Source organism: Amphiura filiformis, chromosome 5 (genome assembly GCF_039555335.1).
Source record: "Amphiura filiformis chromosome 5, Afil_fr2py, whole genome shotgun sequence".
NCBI classification, from domain to species: Eukaryota; Metazoa; Echinodermata; class Ophiuroidea; order Amphilepidida; family Amphiuridae; genus Amphiura; species Amphiura filiformis.
In genome coordinates this window covers 26,241,712-26,269,312 of record NC_092632.1, presented here as the reverse complement: position 1 = coordinate 26,269,312, position 27,601 = coordinate 26,241,712, and the positions used below count along the sequence as shown (strand labels likewise).

The 27,601-nt window shown below is 39.0% G+C and overlaps 1 protein-coding gene across 1 annotated transcript; it reads left to right on the top strand.

Annotated features, from left to right (window-relative positions):
- On the top strand, positions 1-27,133 carry LOC140152876 (uncharacterized). The gene is made up of 28 exons (XM_072175403.1): positions 1-2,059; positions 2,378-2,665; positions 3,283-3,474; positions 3,747-3,921; positions 4,429-4,534; positions 4,763-4,904; positions 5,160-5,243; positions 5,532-5,666; positions 6,017-6,253; positions 7,669-7,839; positions 8,047-8,310; positions 8,695-8,893; positions 9,116-9,267; positions 9,601-9,833; positions 10,111-10,323; positions 11,161-11,281; positions 11,558-11,581; positions 11,934-12,038; positions 12,599-12,759; positions 15,890-16,072; positions 16,383-16,509; positions 17,171-17,419; positions 19,374-19,530; positions 20,123-20,302; positions 22,706-22,866; positions 23,184-23,426; positions 24,683-24,703; positions 26,778-27,133. The coding sequence occupies exons 1-28, from the start codon at positions 19-21 to the stop codon at positions 26,924-26,926; spliced, it is 6,513 nt and encodes a 2,170-aa protein (XP_072031504.1). The 5' UTR covers positions 1-18; the 3' UTR covers positions 26,927-27,133.
- Positions 27,134-27,601: the final 468 nt, after the last annotated feature.

Genomic DNA, 27,601 nt, shown 5'->3' with positions numbered 1-27,601 from the left:
CATGACACCTACTCGGAGATGGAACCATTTCAAGAACCTGGTGTGATCGTTCCCGGTCTGCCAATGAGAAAAGTTCTTCAGATGATGGCGAAGATGTACCACGCTCCAACTATCAAAGAATCACTTGGAGAAGGCTGCCGCACGTTAAGTCCCATTCTAAAAAGATTTCTTGGCAAAGAAATGGTTGACATGACATGTGGAGCAGTGCTCGACTCTTTGAAAAAAGGAACCCATCTTGAAACATCAGACATGTGCATAGAGCTAAGTAATGACATGGACTACGAGCAACAAGAATATCAGTTCTCAGGTGGTCCGGACTACCAAGGATTCGACCCGAAATACGACGAAGGCGTGCGTTTCAATCAATACGATGAATATCAAGACGTGTATGCTTATTATCCAGAGGGATACGTGATGAATAGCTCGATGCCTAATGGTCGCGACTACAACGCGACTGGACCAGATCAAGGAATGATGGCATTTTATGATCGCAACAGCCCACTGTATGGTATAATGAAAGTATTAGCCATGAGGTATGGCCTCTTTGACATGATGAATCCTTACAGCATTTGTGACGCTGGAATAGACATTATACAAACACCTATGCAAGATATCATCTCTCTAGCAAAAGAAATGGCCGCGATGGCTCTTTCCAAACTCTTCGGAACGCAATACCCGATGTCAGTCTGTACGATGGACAGTAGCGGAACATCAAATTACGGGGGGTCGAACGCATACGACCAAGAATACCAAGGTGGCATGGAACCGTCTATTGAAGATTTACTTCCACTAGTGGCTTTTGCGGCTGATGTAGAAGATCATGCACGATTCTGCGAGTTGATTACAACAGCCACCGGGAACGCAGCTGATGATGAAAACTTTCTCAAAACCTTAGCTTCTGCCATGGTAAACAAGGTATTCTCTGCTCTTAAAGACGCCAAAACTTGTACCCCAATGGCAAACATTATCTACAACATGAGTCCAGAAACGGTCAGCCACATTACTGGAAAGCAATCAGGAGCTGCCTTCTGCAAAGTCATTATCGATGCTTTTAACTTACAAAACAGCCAAAATTTCAAGCCACCGAAAATTCCTGATATGTCGACAATTATGGAATCTCAAGAGGAACCGTTTCAATCGGCCGGAAAAATATTCTCGTTTTTATCTGTCGATAATCTGGTTAAACTTGCTGGCAAACTGTACAACCAAAAGAGTCCATTGGGAAGTCTGGGTGTTTTGTGTAGCAACTATGGAAAACATCTTAGACAAATTCCAGAGGTTGGTGGCGTGTTGGGAGAGATGTGTTCGATGATTGTAGCTGGGGAGGTTGATGATATGTCTAGGAAATGCTACAGCTTGGCAGTTCCGGCTATGTTGGGTCCACAGTACCCAGTCGCGCTTCGTTCCATCAACTTTCCCTTCGAGCTCATGAAGATATTACTTCCGCTGGTGAATCACCCTGTTTCCCTTGAACCGGAGAACATCTGTTCGGCACAAGAAGAACTTATCAACAGCGATATGAGTATTCAGTCAACCGCAGAAGAACTTTTAGATGGGCTTATTCCAATTTTAATCGATTATGGTCACGGCATCTGTGGCGAAACGGAACGGATTTACGACTTCCTGAAGCCGAAGAACACATCTTGCTCTCCAGATTACAACGGGGAGTTCATCGCTTGGGACGGATCTCCATGTGCAGAATTCCTTGAGCGTGAAATGAACAGATTCGACAATGAGTTCAATGGTATGCTTCGTATCGCCATCACTTTGACAGGATTTCGTAACAAGAACGAGCTTTGTCGAAATTTGAAAGCAGTTGTGAATTCCAAAGATGAAACGCAATTCGAAACTCTGGTTTCTGATTTCAAAGACCAGCTGTTGTCTTTCCTATTTGAGGAAAGGCAATGCACCAACCTGTTGAACAGCATTCAGATATTCATGGAAACACTCGCACCAGCAGAAGAAGTGCGGGCACAGTTCTATCAAATGTCCGGATACCGTACTACTCAGGCACTGTGTGTGGATACTGCGCGGCTATTCAACAGAAAAAAGAAGGAAGGTGAGTTTAATAGCAAAACTTCACTAAATAAGATGCAATACAAACAACTACTAATAACTAATACAGCACGAAGTTTTTGCAAACAGAGAAAGCAAATAAACTACCGTAAAAGAGGAAAATACATACATAAAAACTGCAATGCGTTCATAGCAATAACAGTCAAAGAAGGATATGCCAATCATGCCCATGATGATGTATGACATCCGAGCTCTCTAGACGATATTTGTTTCACGGTGGGATAGAATAAAATTTGCGAGAGAGAAAAGAGTTAATTTTCTCAATCATAATGATTTCGGCCCTGTATTTTGTCATGTCCAGTTTGCAAAGGAATAGTTGATTGCGCCGGGGTCTGCAATGGTGATGCTGTCCGGGATTGTATGCGTGTGTGTATGGGGCCAGCCGTTAGAGATTGCGCTGGAGAATGCAATGGTGAAGCGTACGAGAATAACTGCGGGTTCTGTGTTGGCGGAAGATCGAGAAGACCTGATGACTTCGGAACCGATAAATGTGGCGTTTGTAGGTCTGGCGAGGATTATCGCATAACTACGGACTGCCACGGCACCTGCTACGGATCGGCATTCTTTGACAAATGTGGCGAATGTGTCGGTAAGTTCCTGAATTGACCATGCTGGCATGCCCCCCGATATCCTGTGCAAAGAAACCGAAACTAAATCTTCGTCTTCGAGTACGGTCGACTATTCGAGCGTGTGCATTGACGATGTGATTAGTTGTTGCTATTTTGGGGATTTTGGGAAATATTAAAAAGTGGAATTGCGAGACTAGATTGTACAAAACGTCAAAGATCCGTAAAATATACTTTGAGCACTCAATCTAGCTTTAACCTTCACTAAAAGAGCTAAGAGTAATTTATATAGTTTAATAAATTGGGCAACAGGTTAGCCGTGCCAATAGGCAACAGCTGAAACAATCTCAAAAAGGACACTTTTGTTGAGAGGGTGGGACTTGTACTTGATTCAAAAGCCCCGTTAAAAGCTTTTAAATCGAACGTCAGTTGAGAGTAAATTTAAATCCATTTCAACCTGTGTTGGCGTTGAAGTTCACAATAACCAATGATAACTAAGAATTAAGTTATTCATGCCTCTTTGACCCCTATCCTGGAAGATTAACTCACTGTGCGTTCTTCCATAGAACGCAGAGAGCATTTTTTTTAAAATCAGCCATAGGAGTAGATTAGTCGTTTTTCAATATTCCTCGTATAACAGGTGGTGAAACCGGACGCAGTGACAGTGACAACGATCACCGCTACGACTGTCGTGGAATTTGCGACGGGGGATGGGTTCAAGATGCATGTGGTTACTGCAAACCTCCACGTAAGGTTCGAGGCGACGCAGTAGAAATCGATCCTTCCACAATTAGCAAACAAATGGACTGCCATGGCACTTGCCATCGACCAGGTTGGTAAACATCATAGTCTTTACGGTAGTTAATTCCTTCAAGCTTAATTATCGCAGACGATTGCTTGACTCAGTTGACTGCATGATAACTGGAAAATATTGATCATGTTGATTGTGTGAGAATTATGCATTTTAGGCTATATACCTGTAAAAGTTCTCGAAACCTCATTACTAACCATCCTGAAACCTTTACCGCTATGAGATAAAAGGTAGAGATATTACAATTTTGATCATTTAAAAAACAAATTACTGGAAAAATATTTTCCATATAGGGACACGACCGGCTATTAAGGCACGAATGAATGAATGTGGTTTCTGCGTTGGCGGCGAAACAGGTCTGGAACTGACAGAGGGTATGAACGCCTGCGACCAGTGCCTCAACATGCTGAACGACACCAATGTTAACGAAACACTAAGTTGCATGGGATGTGACGGGGTGGCTAAAAGGTAAGGCGGTAATGTCTCATTAATACCAGCTTGTGTAGAACACGTGGAGAATACCATTTTCAAAAAATATTTGCAGTGCATGATTTGAGTAAAGATTTGCCCAAAGTATAGGTTTCGGTCGACTCTTGTGAAAAGATATTCTTGGATGATGCCACAAAACAAATTGCATGCTAAATCTCATTACGACCGGTTTATTCTGTCCGCCATCAAAGCGGCGTATAAAAGTGGTGGAGTTCGACTCCTCGAGTTAAGTAATCGGAAAGTTATTTCCGCGGGTAGTGTCCGGATTGTCACAATTTGAACCAGGCGACGTGGTAATAGATGTTACATAATTATGAATTGCTTTATTAGCATGTACATGTACTCGTGTATTACTTGGGCCTGAGATATCACGTTAATTTTTACTTCCCAACTTAATTTCTCCACTAACATGACTAAGACGATTTATTTTCTATCTGTCACTGCGGTGACGAACTATAAACAAATATTTCTTCTTGAACTTTTTAGCGGAAAGGAATTTGATGCATGTGGTGTTTGTGGAGGAGATGGAAGTAACTGCATCGCTGTGGAAGCAGTATCTCCGAGTGCTGTAAAAGAAAACTCACCAACAAAAGTAAGTGCATTTTGTCGCTGCTCTGACAGGTTGTGGTGGACGCAAATTACTCTTCTTGTCACAGAGAGAAAACGCAGGAAAATTATTTTCAGAAACTTCAAACAAAATGCGTGCATTCACAAAGTCGAAGTTGCAATTGACTTGTTCTGTCGTTTAAATTACAGTGCTGCCTTCTTTATTTTATCTTGCCTAATTAAATGTATATGGTTTCTATTATCAACTCTATAGGTGGTTCTTTCTGGTGCTGGGTTCGACAAAAAATCGCAACTGAAATGCGTTTTCATAGTCAGTGGCGGTGCACAATATAGTTTTGATATGACTGATAGAGTCAGCCGTCAGGAGATGGCCTGCGAAGTAAACCTTGGAGCAGGTGAGAATCACAGCCTGTCGAAAACAACGAAATCTTTAGTAAAGAAACCCAAACTACGCCATCATGCGCACGTTCAATCAGTCGCTAACAACTTAAATGGTAGACCGTCACTTGTACGGCTACCGTCTCTTATATCATGTAATAATTATATCAGGTATTAGCATTTACACATTTGCAGTAGAAGATATTAACTGGTTATTGAGCACAATTGGACAGGTTTTGATATACGATATACCCACTCACTCATTATTATAGGTGTTTATGAAGTCGCAGTAGAAAGAGACGGAACGTTAAATCAAGATGATTCAGATAGTGGGCCAATACTAACTGTATTTCAAGGTAAGGAATTATCATGCTTACAAGCGTATTATATTTGCATTTTGTTTGTGGAACATTTGATCAACAATGAATGTATTATGGTGTTAAATTAAAGTATAGATGAATTATAGCCTTCTAACCCAAAATTGGTCCGTTTAAAAGAAAGAAACACTCTTTCAGGAGTTCTGCACGTTTATGAAATGATGAATTACCTGCTTTTAAAATTATTGGTGCATCCATTTTCCCCGCTTCCTATCGTTTACATTCTTTGCTCGTTAACATCACAGTTGTATTTTTGTTCCAATACAGATACTGTCATTCTGGAAATGACGCCAACTGATATAGATCTGGGCGAAGACACCTTTGAAGCGTTCCTTACCGCGGACGTAGGAGCTTTTACAAACTTAAAAGAAATCGGCAAACCGTTCATCATCGCTGAAGGAGGTGAGTAATGTCCATGACATACTTCTCATGTCGCTTGCCGCTGCGGCAAACTGCATGACGTAAGAGCCAATCACAAGCCTTTTTTGTGTCCGTTTGTCTCCAATGTCCGTTTGTCTCCAAGTATGAAACCAGCTTGAAGCCGATCAAATGAAGATTGATTTTCTAGTTCGGCAAAGCACTGTCTGACAACACCTGAGATAACTACATAGAGCAGCTGAAACCGTGAATTACTGAGCTGTGAAAACCGTGAACAAAAAAGACCGCCACATTATATTGATGATTTTTTCATTATCACAACTGCACATTAGTCATGCAGACCAAGTTAAATCACTGACTCTTTTCCGTTGCAGATGCAATAAAATCCTCGGGAGAACGCTTTCTGATTCCAGGCAAGTTTGCGACAGACGTAGATAATGAACTTCAGTTTATCGCACCGGTGCCGGACCACTCCATGCGGGTGCACGTCTGGGGTTCGCTTGATGGCATCAACAAGTTGTCGATGGGTACTGCGGGTTCTGTCGAAGGATTTTCTATTACCTTCTGGGCAGAAGAACCTATGTTTACTAAACTGCAGCTTGACTCCAATGGTAAGAGATTATATCTGTTCAAAATTCAAATACATCATATATGTAAATACCGTGTTCCCAAAATGCACTTATAAGCACTGTTTAATTACTAAAGTTCGAAAACTATTTGGTTTTTGTTACTGCGCGCGTCAATAAAGTCCTAACTCACGCTTGAAATTCCACACAGGGAGTGTGATTTTCAAACGGAGTTACCTGAATGAGTGACTCCATTAGAAATTAACACCCCAAATGTTGGAGATTTAAGGTGATGTTTTCCTTTTCCAGCAAACACAAAACATCTTCGACATTCATGGAAAGGTTTCTATATAAAAACGATTCTCTTATAAACCATCATGCGCACAGTTTCCACCTCGATACACCTGAGCAGACACATTTTCGTCCAAGAGCTTCCAAACAGAGAACAACAAGCAGTGAATGTCTCCACCACAGTCTTTGATACACTACACGGTTGAGTGCATAGCAATGTGAGAGCTGTGGAGCTTCTAGCTGAAAATGGGCCTCTTGGATTGGTTTTTGTCGAAACCTCAAGTGTTCCCTTCATCCAATCAGAATTTTTTTCTATATCAAACGAAAGCTAACACTTCCCCCTAAAAACACTTTTGTCACTAGGTCAACAGATAACGCAATAACGCAATGTTATAGCAAGGCGAATGTGGTAAATCTGTTGAAAACTACCTATCCAAGCACATTTTTGACCAAAATGTAGGTTTTAAAAGTCAAAACCTCAAGTGTTCCTTACAATATTTGTCAAATTGATATCATTAAATGAAAAAGCACACTTATGTTGTCCATAAACTAGCGTCACTAGAATGAGCAATGGCCAATTGTCTTTAAATTGTAAATCGTGTGCAAAAAGTTACTATTTTCGCCTGTTTTGTCATACGGTTGCAAATTCAATGAACTATGACTTTGCTAAAAGAGCGCTTACAAATTGTTATGATTCGCAAAAGGTTAGAAAAGCTTGCAAGGTCAGGTTATATAAAGGACATAAAACGTTCTCATAACATTCCAAATTTTTTTTGGACAACTTATTGCAAAATATTCTAACATAATGTTGGTTATGATCAATAGACTATCAATGAAAACCACTTCAAATATCGCCTTGCTTGCTTGCTGCGATCTACATTGATTGGTCAGGCTAAGTAGCCACTTACACAAACGGCAAGACAGTGAGACCGCGGACGTGATATATAGAAAACTCGTCTGACCCAGGATCGGTAAAAGTGAACTCCCACAAAATGCTGGGAAGTGGAAGGCAAATTGTCTACAAGCTTCTACAGATTGGGAGGGTCCATGTGTCGGGTTTATTTTATATTATATAATCTACATTACCAGTGGTTCTCCATGGATCCGAGGGAGGGTCTACTCATTGGTAACATCACAACGACTGACAGAATTTTGATACAATTTTACAGGTGCATCACTGACGGCTGGGTTCGATCTTCGTGTCGCCTACAAGTCTTTGTCCTCGTGTAACGATATTTTCCAGTATACGACAAAATTGGGTCAAGGTGCCAGGTGCATCTGGAAGGGGCCAAAACGACTTAAGATTGTTATTGGAAAAGGCAATAACCTCATTGTAGTCGGTAAGTCACAGATACGGCTTGTCTTTCTATATGGTTCATCAACACATTTGTAAGTTTAATAAACAGTCAGGAAATAACTTCAGTGACTGCAAAATTTGCATGAAACATTTTGAGTAAAGCGTACAAACACGGCAATGCATGAAAAGAAGATAGTATAAGCCACTGGAATACTTCTACGTATTGTTCATTTTATTTTAAATTTTGCAGGTGATGAATTGACTCTGAAGACGGGAGCAGTGAAAACGTTCGGGCAGGATTATTCCTACACTGCCGAAGGATCTCAAACAGTTGTAGGCCCTCGACGATCGGTCTCTGTCAGAGCACGCCTAGTTGGAACTGAACGTATCACGAGTTGCGGTGAGGTTAGATTGACTGCTAGAAAATCGAAAGGTGGAGCAGGCCGAGACATGACATACTCATGGAGTGTGAGCAGCTCTGCTGATGTAACTGCAATAGCAGCACTTCTCGCTGGTAAGATTAAAAATTATTTCTATCTGGAGCTTAAAGCTTAAGAAAATAAGCGTAAGGAGCAGAAGTGCTAGCGAGGTTGGCCACAGGTATGTTCATTACCCGATTCAGTGTCCTAAAATCGCCGATATGATTTGTTACCTTATTCGGCTGACATATATGGGTGAATTTTCCAATTTGATTGCTGTTAGTGTATAGGCCTAACTTGTAACTTCCCATTTACCTCCCATTTACTCATCGATTAGTGTGAATGCAAATTAGTTGGAAGAATCATTGGACTAATCCAAATTTTGTTGATGATAACTGTACATGTTCATTGACTTATACATTTGGCATTATAGGTTGTAATTATGTATTTTTCAAACACAATTTATTTCTGCATTTCAGGTGTCACAGGACCAGATTTCACCATGGACGGAACATTTATGGACGCGGACACAGTCTACACTTTTGAAGTTACGGTAACAAACTTCCTCGGATCGTCCGATTTTGACTCTGTCGAAGTAAGCCGGTCTGCCACTGCAACACCAGAGGTCGAAATAATACCAAGGGGTGTGGACATTGCAAATGCTTTGGTTTCCGAAAAGTATGTCGACATGTCATGGTTTCTCAATATTAACAAAAAACAACAACAATAATAACGATACTAAAAATATTTTCTAATTATCATGATTATAGAATAAGATTATTATATGTTAGCCTCCATCGTCGCAACACGGTCGATACTAGATATTCTTTTAAGTAGAAGAACGAAGCTAAAACATTTCCAAAATACCATGTTGAGTTACCATTCTCATTCCCATGACAGATTCAAGCTGACAGCTGAAGTAACTTTCTACTCGGACTGCGTGCCACCCGGCGCCACTGTTTTCGCTTGGAGTGTTGACAATGACCAGGTCCCACTGAATTTGCGGACTATTAACAGGAGGACGCTATTTGTTGACGCAAACTCTCTTCCCGGTTAGTATGATGACACAAACTATACTAACTTCGTAAGGTATTTTTATGCAGAATGGCAACCCATAAATGCACATTCTTTCAGAAAAACAATACCTACTAATACATGTATACCGTGCTATGGATGTCTCGTTAGACCAAAATCAAAAAATTTACAATTTTGTCACTTCATAAGCTAAATCCACTTGGAGCATTACTGAACATTTTCTTATTGTATAAACGTACAATGTGGTATAGTTTTGTTCTTGGATGGTCGCCAATGCAGATTGTATTGCAGATGTGATGGTGCTTATAATACACCAACAATGTTTGCCATGACGTTATTTTTTCACACAGGAGGTGAAAACGTAACATTCACCGTTAAAATATACAAGGAATCCGATCCCGACAAGTTCGTGGAACAGTCTATCCAAATCAGCACCCGTTTCTCGGATCTTTTGACCGTCATCGAAGGTGGCAGCGAACTGACCATCGGACGAGACGCGGGTAATGTGACCATTGACGGATCGTCATCATTTGACCCAGACGACGTGGCAATGGATATGACATATGAATGGCTTTGTGAACAGGTAATTGCCTCCTATACGTTATCTCTGCCTTAGATAAAGTTGTCAATGTCACTCCCCAATTTGATTTCCCGCTGAGGCATTCATTAATCTTATCTGTCACTGGAGTAATGTATTACTGTAATGTAGGACTCAGATATGTCAATGAGTTACATGGGCAATGAACTAGAATCTAGTAAAATGTTATTGTGACTGAATGCCAGTTGAATGTCTTCATTGGTGACTATGGGTCTTATAAAGTCCAAAACTGCGTTACAAAGTTTGTTATTCATTCGCATAGGTAACCGACGGCACAGCATGTTGGTCATACAAGATTGGAGAAGAAGGACAGTTCATTCTAAGTGAAGCCGCCAGTTCTCAAGCGATCCTGCAGTACGATGCCTTAGCCATGGAACCAGATAAGATGTATACGTTCACCTTGGTGACCAGCAAAGGTAGTCGCTCGTCGTCCTCCAGCGTCAATGTTCTGTCGATGAACGGCGACCCACCCAGGGTACGTATGTAGTTGAAGGAGCAAAGTTCTTGTCCGTGGCGCAACATGTGAATATTTTTGCTATTTTGAGGGGAAGGCCATGATGGGATATGGCCCTATGTCACCCATCCCAATGGATACACGTAGCAGTATTTACCCAGAGTTGTGCTTATTTCATGTATTTTAAAGGTTCATTAAGATTTGTTATTACAGCTCATTTCGATTCCTTGAGAGAGTGACCATAATAAACTTATTCTATGGGACATATTACACATTACACAGTTTTCCATTTCAGTTGGAGAAGTAGTCAAATGGTCATTCACACTCAGCTACACTCAACACAGTGTTGCCCACTATGCAGCCTTTCCGTCCAATGCTTGAACTACCCGAGCGTGAGCTGCTATATCTATAAAGGATGATCTTACGCCCAACCCTGTCTTTTAGATGCATATAGAGATGGGTTGAAATCAATCAAAGGACGAGTTTTCCTGTTTAAGTATTTCAAACATTCTTCGGTAATTGACACCACAATCTTACTACAAAATGCATAAACTTTTTTGTTTTACATACACCAAAAAGCTTCGTGGCGTTACCTCAAAGCGAAAACCATTTGTATACTGTGGATATGAGGCATACAAACATAGTACTACATTTTCATTTAAAGACAACGGTTTAGAATTTTCAAAAGATTAACTCCCCCGTAAATATCATCGCCACCTTTTCTTGTTCAAACTCCCAGGTTCGTACAACGTCGGCGTTCCGAGGGGTCAAAAGCTCAGTCATTGAGAATTTTGTCTCGGTATATATGAGTATCCAAGAAATGGCTGTTTTATGAGAAATTTTACATATTTATGCTAGGTTAATATCAAACCGATCGAAGGCAAGATCAGGAGTGACCGAATATTTTCTCTGAAGGCGAAGATCCAGCATACCTCGACGGTCTCAGAGTTCACGTGGACAACTGCTGATACTGATATTGGTATGTATTAGGTGATTGTACCTCCCGTCAAAGTCGAATATATAGATTTAATTTAAAGTAGTCTGGCAAATACTTGAGATAAATCATTTGGCACTCTGGCGCAATAGAATCGTCTACATTAGAATGGTTTAGATAATGGTAACATACGTGTAAAGTGATCACTGTATCCGATCGCACGTTTTGAAAAATAAACGTTAGTAAATTTTACAACCTCGTTTAGTTCCTGATGAAGATAACATATCTATTTTTAAATATCCTTTGTTTCATGCATTACAGCATCTGCAGACGGCGAGGATGAAGGTATGTTTCAGGACATTACCAAGATATAGCAATACCCACAATAGGTCAAAAAAGTATATGTAATGTTGGTATTGACAATATTTTAGCTGTATTAAATAACTACGTCTGGTATTTTAAATCAAGAAATGAGAAGATGACAAAATCTTTATATTTTATCTGTTTCAAATGAAAGAATACATCTCAGTACTGATAAGAATCAAAAAATCTCAAATTTGGGCATGGACAAATGTGTCTCCTCTTATTCTGCCCTTCAGAACAATACTTAAAAGTATTGTTTACTCAATCATCAGTTCAGTTTTACACCGTCGTTTTTATCGTGTTTGAAACTTGCCTTTTTGTACTTTTGTGATAGCTTTTGCCTACTTGGATCTGAATGACGACCAGAATTTGGTATCACCAAGTACCCTGATGGCTGTTGACGAAACACATTCTGTAACCTTCCTATCCATCAAACGGGGTAAACATGTTTTCGTTTTGGTAATCAAAGTGAAACTGGGAATGAACAGGAAAGCAGCTCTGTGGATGACAGTATCATCTATGGTGGGGTCTATGATTGTCTCTGATAATAGGCAGTTAATTCTGGGCAAGAATAGGTGCCGCCATACCAATAATACAAAGGATACGGTCTTTAGTATCATGATTTGTGTTATGGTTCGGGATACGATTAGGGTTCAGATTAAGATTAGGGCTAAGATTAGTATAATAAGATATTGTGATGTTGCGATTTAATTAGGGTTAAAATAAGAATTATGATCGAGGCGATCACTATTGTAAAGCTACTCCGAATATCGTTAATGAGCTATTTTTTACACTGCGGATGCAAGAACTCGATTAGGCATTGCCATGCACACAACACATAAGGAACAATATTAGAATTACAGTCAGGTAAAGGGCTAAAAGAACTAAATTGAAAAAAAAAATGAAATGCAAAAGCGTCAATACAAAGTCAAACGATTCCGAATACAACATTATCTCATTACTCATTAACTCATTACCTTGATGATTTCTTTATTTCAGGTAAACTAACTCCAGGTTCAGCGTACATGTTCCAACTGAACGTGACCACAGTTGACGGTCTTTATGGGCTGGCGAAAATCGCTCTCCACATACTATCTGAAGTGACATCATGCTCATTTGGACTTACTGGTGGCGTCAATGAATATACAGAGCTTGACCAGGTACAACTGGAAATTGCATCAATATAAATGTATTAATGAGCTAGTTGAGCTGAATTTAACTTTTTAAGATTTTGGACATGTACACCTCTTGTAGAATATTTGCTATGTATATTAGATCCCGCAGATACTGCATTCGCCTTCCATTCTCTCGGTCGGGGATGTTCTATCATATCAATTAAACTTACACACTTCTGTCAAGGGGACACCCTCGGTCCCTCGCGAAATCCCTATTGGTTTGTACAGGGCCTTTCAGTTCAAGTTGGTTTTTTTCAGGACAGAAAATACCAATTTGCCCTGTATTTTGTAATTATTTAAAGTTTATTTCCCTGATAAAAAAATCGAGCTTTTAGAGTTGTTTCATCAAGAGGTATTTAGTTTATGGCATGTTTTCTGATTTCCTCCATTGATTGCAACGGTAAGTGTCCCCTTCGTGTCCGAGGCACCTTTGTTCCATAACCATTAGGGTAAAGGACATTTTTTGTTTTTGATATAGCCCCCGAATGAAATGTATTTAATTATGTTTGTACTCACTCAGGTAGCATTGTGTGTGAATTTTACATCCGAACTAGAGGCTATTCTTTTTTTATGGCCATTTTTTAGTGTCTAAAATGGCCCAAAATGAGGGTTTTTCAATATTGCCGTCCATTTCTAATCGTCACCCCCATAGGCTTTACATGTAAAATAAAAGGCACATAAAAATTTAATAGCCTCTAGTCCAGATGTAAAATTCACACCAAATGCTTTTTGAGTGATTACAAAGATAATTAAATACTTTTCATTCGGGGGCTATGTGGAATTTTTTTTTATGTATTCCTTGTACAATGACATTTCACTATAAAATGTCCATTGGAAACAAAGGTGGAGGGGGCGAAATGGAACAGCCAAATCTCGGTAAAAGCAACCAATGGGGAGAAGCGATTTATCGGAAGTGACGTCACGCCGACCGACAGCATGACAACCCTTGATCAGCGCAGGGAAAGAGTGGGGTAAAGATTACCTCACAATCAAAATCTGCCGGCTGGTAATTGTAACCGTTAGTACGACTGTATTTACGGGGAAGATCGGTCACCCATTTCCTTTTGGCGATGTAAGTTCTCTCGATTGTGTGTCGAATTGCGCCATTGTACCATATTCTTTTCTATATCTATATTGTTCTGCAATTATTTGTTTTAGGCAGGTATCAATCTATTTTATTCCAATGTATTCTTTTACGGTGCTGAAAATTGGCTAATTTGATCTCGGAATCGAATTCCCATGATGAAATTGAAAATCAAGATTGTGTTACAATCAGAGCACCTTTGGCTTTGTTTTGGTTTGACGCAGTATTTTAGTTCAAGGTAAAATCAGAATTTGAGAAACATAGAGGGCCTCCCCTCGAGCAAACCTTGTAATATTTCTTTAAATTACCGTTACCATGACGGCCAGGTCAAACCCCTTGACATCTCTTCTAACACAATGATGTTTTCAAGTACCATGGTTAATTCCATCAATACTGGCAACACTGGCGCAGAGACTTGGCTATCGTGCATGTGTTACACACATGACATTATGATACCGGGTATGGATTTGAACACATCTTATCTAGTGGCATCTGTGAGTCGCATTAAATATTAGTTTATCAAAATTAATACAGCCTTTACCGTTTATTTAAACGGATATGCCTACTATATCATTGCAAACTCACTATCCCACTATATGAACGGCACGTGCAAATAATTGATTGTCACCCTATTCTGTAGAAAATGATATGTCTGCTATAAAGTTATCAGTATCACAGATCATATACATGTTCACAGAATTAACAGCGTTATTTAGCACGTTTTATCTGTTCACTCCATACTTTCTCCCTCCCCTGCAGCTGATGAGTTCCCACTTATCTGAGGAACGAAACCGGTCCTGCTGTTTTATCTTTGAGATTACGGTTCATGGAATGTGTTACTATATAGGCCTAGCTATCGCACGGGCTTATATTATACAAATATTTACTGCTCATGAGGGATCTGGTGGAATCTATTGTCCCCGAGGTGAACTGGAGACCGTGAGCCTACTATTTTCCCGAGACCGCCAGGTCGAGGGAAAATAGTAGAGGGGACCAATAGATTCCACCAGATCCCAAATTAAGAGCAGTAAATATTTGTTTTATATCCTTCATTAATATATTCTTTGTTCATTGGTTAAAATATTAGAAACGCAAGGCCTTTATCATAGTCATAGGCCTCGGTATCAATCTAGGCTAGGCCTAGTCAAGGCTAGGCTGGCCTCGCTTTGTTTTGATTGAATGCACGTAGGCCTACATGCACAAAACACGCACACTGCCTATACCGTGCTATACCGCAGCTGAAGACAGGCAATTCGCAAGCGTCGTCGCCGGCCAAGTCTTACTACGATCGTGTAATGAGAAGATACCATAGAGTCCTACATAGAGATCTGAGGAAGAGACGGTCCGAATTGACCTAATGACCTATAATTTATCCGAGAATCACATTTTTAGAGTATAAGTCCGCCCACCGCTGTCAATCATTCTAATGAACAAATAAACAAGCTCTGGCAATGACGTAATCCTAATTATAAATGAGAGAATCACATTGTACATGTACTGTCTGCTGTACCATATGTCTTCCAACAAGTGCCGGAGTGTCGCGGGCCTGATTAATACCCCAGAACCGGCTGTGATATCCCGCGTATGTGGCGAGTTGCACGGACCACTAGGAACTGCGACGCGGATATGAGGTCATACGCGCTCAGAGGGAGATAGTAAAACTATTTCCCGGGGAAATAGTACTTTGAATACCTCATCAATCGGCCTTTTGACTGTTTTGTAAAATAGCAAAACTATTTTTGGTCACATGATACTTGTTTAACCAATTAACGAACGAGAATATATTAATGAAGGATATAACATCTAATATCCGTAACATACAATGAATTGGTCTGAACTTATAACAACCTTAAACATGTAAAAAGCATGTATTGCAAGTGTATAGCATCATCATTGCTATACTGAGCTATGAAACGAATATATCAGGCATACCTATGCAACCTACGTTGTAGTTGAATAATGTACATGCGTCCCCATCCGGCCGTCCCTTTATTCATTGTAATATTTCTTTAAATTATTGTTTTTCGTCAGGTGGAAATTGTGATCGAGAATTGCGCCGCTGACGATACCGCCTATCCGTTAACGTATCAACTGTTCGTGGAAAACGACGATGGTGGTCTCGAAGCATTCACGGAGAGGCAGTCTGAACCACGCATTACAGGGATTGGCAAACCAGCACGCGAAGGCACAAGTATCAATACGTTGGTTGCCAAAGTAAGTGAAACAATTCTTATACTATTCGTATTATATTGCGTATTAGGATATGAATGTGGACGAGATACCCAGTAGCAAAGTAACATATAAATGGTTCCTAACTGATGAGGTACTCTGTTGTACCAGCGCGCTCAAATTCCCTTTTAAAGCTTGTTGAGAATACCGCAGTGTATTTTTTTTTCTGTACTGGATTGCAAATTTTCTCATAGGATATTTTTATTTTGCGTGTCAGCATAAGTGTCATTCATTACCAAGTTAATGAAACGAAAGTATCCAAAAACTTTAACAACTACTTTTTGTTAATTTTCAGGTTTGTGACACATATCGCAGCTGTACTTCTTTTGCTCAAGATTTCACGGTGACCCCTAAGGAATCTTTTTCGATTGAAGAGGCACAAGAACTCAAAGCAACACTTGTGGAAGAGGAGATATTCAAACGTAAGGAAAAGTTCAGAACATGAAAACACATGCGCGAACTTGGCCAGTTGCATGAAACAAGCGCTAAGGCTATTGTACCACTCAGTGCAAATAGGTCCTACACTACACTACTAATGAAGCAAACATGATGTTTTATCTGACACTCTTTGAGTTCGTATTAAATGTGACTAAGCAAATGTATTTGTAATGCAGTTTTACCGCTCCTGGCAATAACACTTCAATTATATTTGCAATTCGTTAAGACCAAAATTAACAATGTCATGTGCGTATATTGTTGGGAAATAAACACACGATAGAATCTAACATTACATAGCATTTGATTTCGCATTGGATATTTTGTAGCTCAAAATTGTTCGGGCAAAAATGCAGTAGGTCTAATGGCGTATTACCGATACTGGTAATATATGATACCATTGACGAGTAATTTATAATAAATATTGTAAAGAACATTAAAAAAAACCGAAACCGATTTCAAACACCTGTCCACATACCGTATTCAAATAAACACACCCCACACACACCACACACATGTACCCTAGTACATACTTGTAAACGCCTCACCCCTGACTCCACACGTGCGCACACCCCGCACATGTGCGCAACACGAACATGCAAACAATAATGTTATTAAAAACGTAAACATTGTATTTTATTTCAACAGAAAACTACATGGCAGCCTTGGTTAATTATAACACCATAAGCGAAAAGGTTGATATTTCGGGCAACATAACAGCTCAATCCGAGCGTCGTCGACGCGCAGCTGCTTCGGAAACCAGCGCTCAGGCCACCGAACAACTAGAACTGATGGAACTCATCCTTTCGAGCACCGTTTTGGACACGGCCACGGCACAGCTTACAATTGACCAATTATCTGCTATTACTGCAACCGACATGACTCTGGAAGACCAAGGTATTGTTGTATTTTCTTTTCTTTTTCTTTTCTTTTCTTTTTTTGCTTTTTAACTTAATTTTTCAATGTGTTAATCAGGGTTCTTTTTCAGAGCAGTGGAGATTCTGTTCAAACTAACTTTTCTTGCTGCAAACTGCAAAAGTCGTGTTTCACTCACTCCCTCACTCATCAGGCTGTTTCACTTACTGCAGTGTGAAGCCCTCCTCCAGCATTGTCCATCTACTTCTGTTTCTCGCCATTGATGCTCAAGCTGTTATACCCATGAATGTGGTGATGTCATCTCTTCAACGTCGGTTTTGTCTTCCTCTCCTTCTCTTTCCAGTTCTTGGTTGCAATTCTAAAGTCTCGTCGTCCACTTGTTATCCTCAGTTCTTGATAAGTGACCTGCCCATCTCCATTTTGTTTTTGTTTAATCTTCTGCAAGATATCTTTGACTTGGGTTACTTTTCTGACTTCAGTGTGCCTGACTCTATCACAAATTGAGAGGTGGAGTATTTTCCTTTCCATAGGTCTTTGTGCTGTTACCGATTTCTGTTCCATTTCATTTGTTGTTGAGCAAGTCTCTGCACCATATAGGTCATAGTTGTTGTTGTTAGCACATACTGGTCATAAACCCTTATTCGTCTCGGTTTATACAGTGGCATGTTTTTATCTGTTAACAGTTCTTTATGCATGCCAAAACATCTCCACCCTGCCTTTACACGAATTAGGATCTCTTCAGCTGTGTTGGTGTCCATTTTCAAGGTCTGCCCTAGGTACTTAAACTTTCTTTGCACAAGCTATTCAGTTGTTCTTCCATATCCTTCACCGATGGTGTTGTTAGGGCAACATCATCTGCATATCTAAGATCCATTAGCATTTCCCCATCGATGTTTAATCCATTTTCCTCTAGGTTGGACTTTTTGAAAACCTCTTCCAGTGCTGCTGTGAAAATCTTTGGTGAAGATGTATCTCCCCGTCTCACTCCTCTCTCTAATCTCACCTCCTTGGAAATATCATTATCTACGTGTATTATGGTGTTGGCATCTGTGTATATTTCTTCTAAGATGTAATTTTCATTTTTTTTATCTTTCTCAGTGCATCAAACATTATCTGTGCTCTTTGGAGTTAAATGCCTTTTGATAGTCTATGAATCCAACACATATATCGAGCTGGTATTCATTTGATTTTTCAATCAGTTGAATTCTTGCCTGTAGGTGATCTGTGGTTGAAAATATTCCCCTAAAACCTGCTTGCTCTCTGGGCTGATTTTGATCTAACGAAGCTTTTAATCTGATTTGGATGATTTTTGTGAATATTTTATATACACATGTGAAAGAAAGCTGGCTGGGCGGTGGTTTTTGATGTCTGCCTTGTCCTCCTTTTTGTAAAGTAAAATAATTTTAGCTTCTTTCCATTTCTTTGGTATCTTCTTTGTTTCCAGTATTCCCAGCAAACACAAAATATTTTCGACTTCATTCGCAAAAGGTTAGAAAAGGTTACCAGAAAACGTTTAAATGTCGGGTTATATGAAGGGTATATAAAGGGTATAAAACGTTTCTATAACATTCAAAAACATTGTTTGATAACTTACTGCAAACATTCTAACATATCGTTATTTAAGTGTTGACAAAATATTTGGCAAAAATGTTTGCAAAAAATATGTTTCAATAACATTTTGAAAACATATTTTGTAGTGTGTTTTCATACAAAAAGTTTTTAAAAGTTTTAATGACCTTAATATAACCCTACATTTAATGTTATTAAAACGTTTTTACCAAAACCAAAAACTCAAAATATATCCTGTTTAAAACGTTTTAAAAACGTTTTGTGTTTGCTGTGTTGACTGTACAATTTTATGAGCTTAAATCCGTGTTTATTTGGTTTCAAATTACGAGTTTCAGTGTAATGCGATGCTCTGAAATGCTCATAAAGTCATCAATGCCATTTGGCTTTTTTGTTATGACCATTATAGATCGTTTACTGGACGTGGTAATTCAACTGGTAGAGGTCTTCAAGGACAGCGAAGAGAGTATCTCCGAATCGGGCGTGGAGACAGTTCTTGCTCTGGCGGCAGCGATTGCACAAGATATGGATCCTCAATACAATGCGGCACTTTTTGCGAAGATAGAGTACGGCAGGAATTTAATATCATAATATTTAATAAAAAATAATACCAATTTAATTATTTTTTTCAATGTCAATTTTTACTTGCAATTTAACGTATGTCTTGAAATACATGTAAGTTGCAAATTTTATCTACACCAATCTACACCAAGGTATCTAGTCTATTACATTCAAAACATTCAAATCATCTCAAAAGTTTCTTAGGAAACTTTCTTTCCCGAAGGCACCATGTCAACAATGCCTAGAAAAATGGCTTTTTAGTTTTGCTTTGTAAATGTATACCGTAAATATTTGCCATTTACTGCGATTACTTTTCTCCGACGAAGGTAGCTGATGAATGCGAAAATGATAATATAAGGCTGATAAAGAAGATGTTAAAATGGCCCGCACTTCTCCTTGTCCATGGGCCCTCTTGCTACGTCACTAGCCAGTATATTTACAACGTAGAGTGCAGGAGATGTACACAATAGGTTATTCCAGTTGAAATCCATACACCCCCTGATAAAAAGAATACATTGTTGCTTTCTACTACAGATAGGCTTATTTTGAATTGAATTGAAATACTAGTAACATGAATCTGTTATTTCTTCACAACAGGACCATTGAAGGCGCAATGTCTGTATCAATGTTGAGTCAACTTGTGGTTGGCGGAAGCCCCATCGAAACAATCGGAGAATTCAGTGTCACGTCCATCCAGAGAGCTATCCCGACTGGAGTCTTCCACTCTAAATCAAGTGGTGGTGTCGCCATCAACTTTGGCGCTGATATTGCTTCCAGGTAACGGTTAATAATAACAGGGTAACATTTTCCTATGATTAGTTTCTTTTCATGCAATTCCAATTTTAAAAATCCAGTGAACATGACGTTACTTTACATCATTTAATAGTTACGGTTGTTTGATGGCATGTAAAACTGAGTCATTTTAAGAAAAGTTGAACAATGATGGCGCTATTTATCTAACATCTTGTTTGCATCTTTACAAGGGGTACACACTTGTAACCATCAGCAAACAGACAAACAAATGACAAGGGAATTTGCAAAAAACTTTATGAAATATAAGGTATAACTCATATTATTTAAATTTAAAATAATGTAAATTATAGCGCCCTCAATTTGCACATAAATGTATAGTTTATAGAAATAAAATTACCACAAAAAAGCAGGAAAAGATGAATTATTTGATATAAAAACGATAATCTATGTTTAAATTTGCTACAAAATATATGTGTATATACTGTTTATTATTGTAATAGCTTTTGGAATTATTCAGGTCTAGAATTGAACATTATAATAATGTTTTGTTAGAAAAATTAATAAAGGATCACATCAAACAACCGTGTAGGCCTGCTGCCAGTGACGTTTCACCGCAAGGCTAGTGGCATCATCAGACTGACATTTAATGGCAACCCATTACAACATCTTGCATCGCGTATTTCCGTAGAAATCCACATTCTGAGCTCCAGATGAGCTAATCAAAAACGTTTTAAGTTGATAGGCCCGTCATATTTTTGTCCAGAGCAGAGTTTTATTCTGGCGATTCACAATACGGTGCGCCGCCAGCGGTTGCTCTTGCTCAGGGTCGATATCGCCGTTCTAGCCACCATTGGATTTTCACGCGAGTGTGAATAATACTAAAACAGCTCCATGAAGGAAGTTCCGTTTGATTAATAGATCGAAAATAGGGCTACTATTATTGAAAATTACTGTTTTGCTGCGCATTCGCATGTAAGATGTAACATCATTTTATTGACATTTAAACACACAACGGACGAATAACAAGCGCAAGCTCTATGACGTCATGATGTAAACAACGTCCGGGTCATTAATAATTAATTAGGTAAACCCAAATATGGAAACCTCCAAAACTATGCAAATTAGATGTTCGACGAATCATAATACGTCCAATATTATGCAAATGAGTTGAGGCGGTTACGTGAACGTGTACAGTGGGTCGGCTCTTGTGTTTACGGACCTCTGTGGGTTTAACCAAATAGGAACAAGTTTGAGTTTTGACCCCTGTGTAAACGTTATTTTCTTATTCTATACACCTCAAATATCAATATTAAAGCAAAAAATGTTAGTCATACCTGACTTTACACTCACGAGCGAGTTCTATCCAACTAAAACTCTGACGCGAAATTCTACACGTGTTTTAAATGGCGTGTTATTTTGCGTGGTTTTGAATTTCTTAAGATATCTATGCCATCACGTACACATAACTTTATTTAGCCAAAAGATCAAGCTTTTATGTGATGTCAATTATATTTTGTTGGGCTTATCCTGGTTATCGAATGTCAAGCTTAAAAACCATGTCACTTTTGGACAGTAAAACTCAGCACTAAAACCGATCATTTTGACAATTATGGCACAATATATGGACGAAGTAGTTCTTAAAACTATATAACTCTATGTTTATTTCAACCAGTCTAATATTCGGAGAACAAAAATACAATTTCTTTGAAGCGCCTTTTCACCCAACTTCAAAAACCGCGCGATTGCATGTACAACAATTTAGAGCAGTTGTGCATTACCTGAGTATTGACTGATTACGTGGATTTCGACCTTTTTCCATTATGCACTGCGTATTTTGACCTCTCCCCAGCAAACGCTGGAGGCGCATCGTATTTATCGACCGAATTCCTTTTGCTAAACCATAGGCGTAGAGCCGGGGCGTAGATCCTAGGGTGATGGGGGTGAATTCCTCCAATATTTTGATAAGGGGGATGGTCCATAGAATCATCCCCCAATGTGGGTTTCTGACCAACTGATCCTCATATTTGGCCATTTTAGACTAAAAAGTGCCAATTTTTGCGCTCTTCGCGCGAATTTGTTCCACTTTTGCACCATATTTCACCGGGATATTTCACAATTTTGGCTGCAAATATGGCAAAATATTTCGCGCACTTCGCGCACATTTGTACCATAAACTTATTCACTTCAAGAAATTTTCCAACCCCATCAAAAAGAAATATACGGCTACGCCACTAATTCCTATATACATCATAGGGTCTTTATTATGGCCTAAGTACGGAATACAAATTGTTCTCAACTAGCTATTGGCTTTGCCCGATTCTCTGCCTCTTTCCCAAGGGCGAAGGGGAACTGCACTGAAACTGAACATCTTTCAAACCATCTTTTCAATCCATCTTACTCTGTGTTTCATTTTGACTCATCTATTAGATTCGGTGCAGATTGGGTCTGTAGCACCGGCAGTTGTACCGGTGTTGCAATTCGTTATGATCACTTCGAAACAAGTGCAGATTTCTTATCCGTCACCGACGAAGACAAGAACAATAGAGCCGCAGACATCATTTCAATTAGTATACTTGACCCAGAATCTGGTAAGATATAACGATTCGCTAAGCGCGAGTAGCGACTATGGAAAAACGGTTTAACAAAAAATGTTTAACAAAAAATTTTACAATATAAAACATTTTGACAACGTTTTTAAAATGTTGTTGAAGTGTTATTAAAACCAAAACTAAAAACCAAAATATAAACCGATTAGAACGTTTTGAAAACGTTGTGTGTTTGCTGTGGAGTTTAAGAATGAATTTGATCTTGAATTCATGGGTTTAAAGTTTGTAGAAGTCAGAAATCTTCTAAATAATGACACCAGAAAATTTGATATTATTGATATAATGGTTTTTCTTTATAGGAGAAGAAATAATTATTGAAGACCTCACGGACCCAATCAGCATCAATATGACTTTGACCCTTCCGAAGACCAACAGGTTCTATGAGTGCTCCTTCTGGAACGCCACTCTTTCGCAATGGAGCACAGAGGGTATTGCCACCGTGGAACATTCTGCAACCGATTTTGAATGCTTATCAACGCATTTGACTCAGTTCACAGTGATGGCGCTGAGTAATCCAACAACAGTTGCACCAACAGCAAGTGGTAAGCACAACGCACACATCTAAACAAATTTTAATCTTTCCCCAGAGTAGGCCAGTGTACATACATAAACGTTGAAAAAAACACCCAGTGCATCCGGCCGGATTCGAACCAGCGACCTTCGTAATACCAGTACGACGCTCTAACCAACTGAGCTAAAGAGCCCGGGGGGTCACTCCCATTGTGGCCTGTACACCATCCGCGATAATCAACTTTGGAAAAGCACCCTAAACAAGGATTTAACCCTTGGCTAAAACGACACCCTAAACAGGGATTTCATTCCTAACATCAAATTTCATACCCTAAATTTCATTTCCGCGTATTTAGAAATTGCAATTTTGCTACCCTTTTTTCCAATTTTTCATGTTTTTGACACCCTAAACGCGATACGCGCGTATCGTGCCTACCCACGAAAAACGACCCTTTTTACGCGTTTTCATTATCGCGGATGGTGTACAGGCCACAATGGGAGTGACCCCCGGGCTAAAGAGGTACCATGGAGAATAGCGGAAGATATAAATCTATAGGTGTTAGGTTTGAATGATGCATATTTATAACAAATACACGTTTATGTGCACTGGCCTACTACGGGGAAAGATTAAAATTTGTTCATCCTATTAACCCAGAGAACTAAGTATAATAATTTTCAACGCACACATCTGTTTTCCTTTACTTGAGTTGGAAGGGCTTAAGTTTGTTAGTAATTTACAGTGGTAGACCCGGGAGTACTACATGTCCATGGTTTGGGACCGTCCCGATTGTTCAAAGGCGTACAGGTAAAATCATCTAACGGAAACATACACCCCAACCCACAAAAGTTGATGAACTTATCTTCCAACACTACAAGATCTCATGCACTCTAGTGGTTTCTTGACGAAAACAAAAGATTCGCACTCAGCATGGTCAGTTTAATCACGCGCAAAATGTGCGGAGGGTACTCATACACCGTACCTATACAAAATAACCATGTGGGATGTACCCACATAATTTAAGTGTGGTTGTGTCTTAAAGTTGGGTCTCATTTTCGGACCTCGGTATAAATATTACCCCGGTAAAATTAAAAACACCACAGAGGCCATTTGTTTCTTAATTTTGCAAAAATGTATGCGAAATTGTGTTAAATTCCACTTTCAGATTTTCTGAGGCACAATCCCCACCAAAACCAAATTTGAGTACCTCCCTTGGGCAGCATGTGTATCTTCAGACTGTAATTTTGAATGTATTTGATATAAGTTATCTCTTCTCTCTCTCTGTTTCAGATGATGATGTGGAGAAAACATGTAAGTTGCTCATAAAATTAGTACAAAATTAAATCTAATACTGGAACATACGTTTCGTTAATACGACGTTTCGTCCGATATCATCGGACATATCATCAGGTGACTGATGCAGGCGATTGGTCACGTGAGAGATGGCGATCTAGTCAGTGCTTTGTACCAAGAGTTGAAAGCGTAATGTCCTGTTCAGCGACGGGTATTCAACTCTCTCTCAGATATGGATTCGCGCTTTCCAGCTTTCCTGCTTGTCAATTATGATGACGTCTGCAGAATTAAAAGTATGCCTCATGGCTTGATTGTGGAAAACGGCTGAGTTCTGGACCTAGTTAGAGTAGGCCTGCAATGTTGACCGATCGACCAATCGACATGACCATCAACCTGAATCAGTCACCTGATGATGTCCGATATGATATCGGACGCAATGTGGTGTTTACGAAACGTAAATTCCAGTATTAGATTTAAAGCCATACTATTACATTTCTCTAAAAATAGATTAGTATTTATTTTCCATAAAATGTTAGCTTTTACTGTCAGATATGTCTCTTCTTAATTTTGAGCCGAACAAGTGAGGTAAAGCAAAGAAAATAGGAATTTACTACTAGCGCCAATGTATGTTACTCCAGCGGTTGTAATACGGTACGACCCTCTGGTGTGTGTATGTGAGTCCCGCACGCCGTGTACGTACTGTGTTATGTGTTATGAACATCGCATACGTGTTCGACTAATATGTCCATCGTAATAATAAAACGATGGTTCCCGCGTTTTATACAAAATCTCGGATTTTGACAAAACTACAGCACCTAAAGTCTTGTTTTTTGCAAAGTATAAAGTACATTACAATTTATACCATTCGGCCCGTAGGCCTGGCACAGCCCAATATTGCAAAAGCAATAAATTAAAGGGAGGCCAATCCTGTAAAAACCAGAATTAAAAAAAAATGAGGGCGTTCTCCTCAGCAAATGTTATAATATGGCTTTAATTTGTACTTTTGATTTACCATCTGCATGAATAATTTGCACCAAGTTGCTTATAAGATCAATGGGGATTTTTTTTTGATGGAGTGCATGCGTGGTCACTTTACATGAAGAATTAATGCTATGGCATTGACTTTGGTAATCAAAATATTCAGATAATATTAGAGTCACGCGGTAGAAGTGATAATCAGTACATTAATATAAGAGTTTCTAGAAATTTCATGAAATGCTGAATGTGTGTCATAAGAAAGTTTTTAAAGTGCTTTCGCGACCGCGCTTTCGCAGTTACGTTTGGTGACATAAGTATTTTACGAGTTGACCTCAAATGACTTTGACCTTGAACACATTAAAAAATTAATTTAGTTTGATATCAAATTGGATCGATTAAGCCCATATTTATTGGTCGAGCTATGAGTTTTAAAATATTGGACGAGACGTAGTCGAATCCAATATTTTAAAACTCAAAGCGAAACCAATAAATATTGGGCGTAAAGCATTCAATTTTATCATTGTTTTGGATCCAATATTTTCACACACTTGGATTCATCAAATCATAATAATGGTAGCAAATGGATTTGAAACTGTTTGTCATAAATTTCAGCATATTTTACAAATTGACCTCAAATGACCTCAAGTTTGATAGAACATTGGATCGATTGAGCCTGTATTTTATTGGTCGAGCTATGATTTTAAAATATTGGACGAGCCAGGATTTAAAACTCATAGCGAGACCAATTAATATTGGGGCGTATTAAGCATCAAATTTTATAATTTTTATGTCTTGGATCCAATTTTTTCAAACACCTGATAGCATTTAATCAAAACTTTAACAAAAACTTAACCAATTTATCACATAGGCCTACATGCATCCATCCATTCATACACCCCTGCATCAGCCCCTACACTAAACATTTCTCCGTGTTACAAAATTTAAATTCCGTTTACATTTAGAGAGTACATCCGGAAAAGTGATATACTCCTTTCAGGCGAGACTCACATTTTATCTTTGTCCGATTTGTATTTAATAAATTGTTGAGATGCGCATTAATTTTACAATATAACTTTATATTAATATATTTTTTGTTTTCTTTTAAATTCAACAGCAATAAGCACTGCAGTGATAGCTGGCAGTGTAGTTGGCGGGATCGCTGGTATTTTATTGCTTAGTTTATCCATCGGTTTCGGCGTCAAAATGGCAATGGGGCGGAATATTCAACAGAGGACTGCGGCATTTGAAAATGCTGCTCCTTAATTTTGTCTGTGAATTTTATATTCTGCAATGATGATCATAGTTCACATAAAAAAGTATACATTTTATTACAAGTTTACGTTATTTAGGTCATCCGAATGGTACGTTATATTTGCGATAAAATTCAATTTTTACACATTATAACTTATTCTTATTTAACTACTTTAGATGTTTTATAGTCTATCAAAATTTGACCAAAGAATAATTTTAAGTGCAATTATTTTAATCATGAATAATAAAAGCAATAAACATTGATATGTTGCAAAATGTGTGTTTTGATTTTCTGTGTGTACTAGAAGGCCCACATCCCTATGGAACATTTTTTTAAATAAAACGCCAGAGTGAACAATAGCCCATGAGGACTGATACAAGTCAAGAACTTATATGGGCACCTAGGCACTATAGAAGACAACCACATGAGCCAATCAGTAGTTCGCAGCAGCTTAAGAACAACAAGAGTTAAGGGGTCCAGTAACTTAAGCATCAGACACATGACATGAGATGCTTTTACACTCTGCTCTTGAACAAGTTGAAGGATGGTGCGCCGTTGTCAGTTACGTCTCCCAGTTACTTCCGCGACTACTCCATCTGGTAGGCTATTCCAAACGTGAACTGATGTGTGGATGAAGGTCCTGCCAGTAGATATGGTTCTAGAAACTGGTACTATGATGGCAAGGC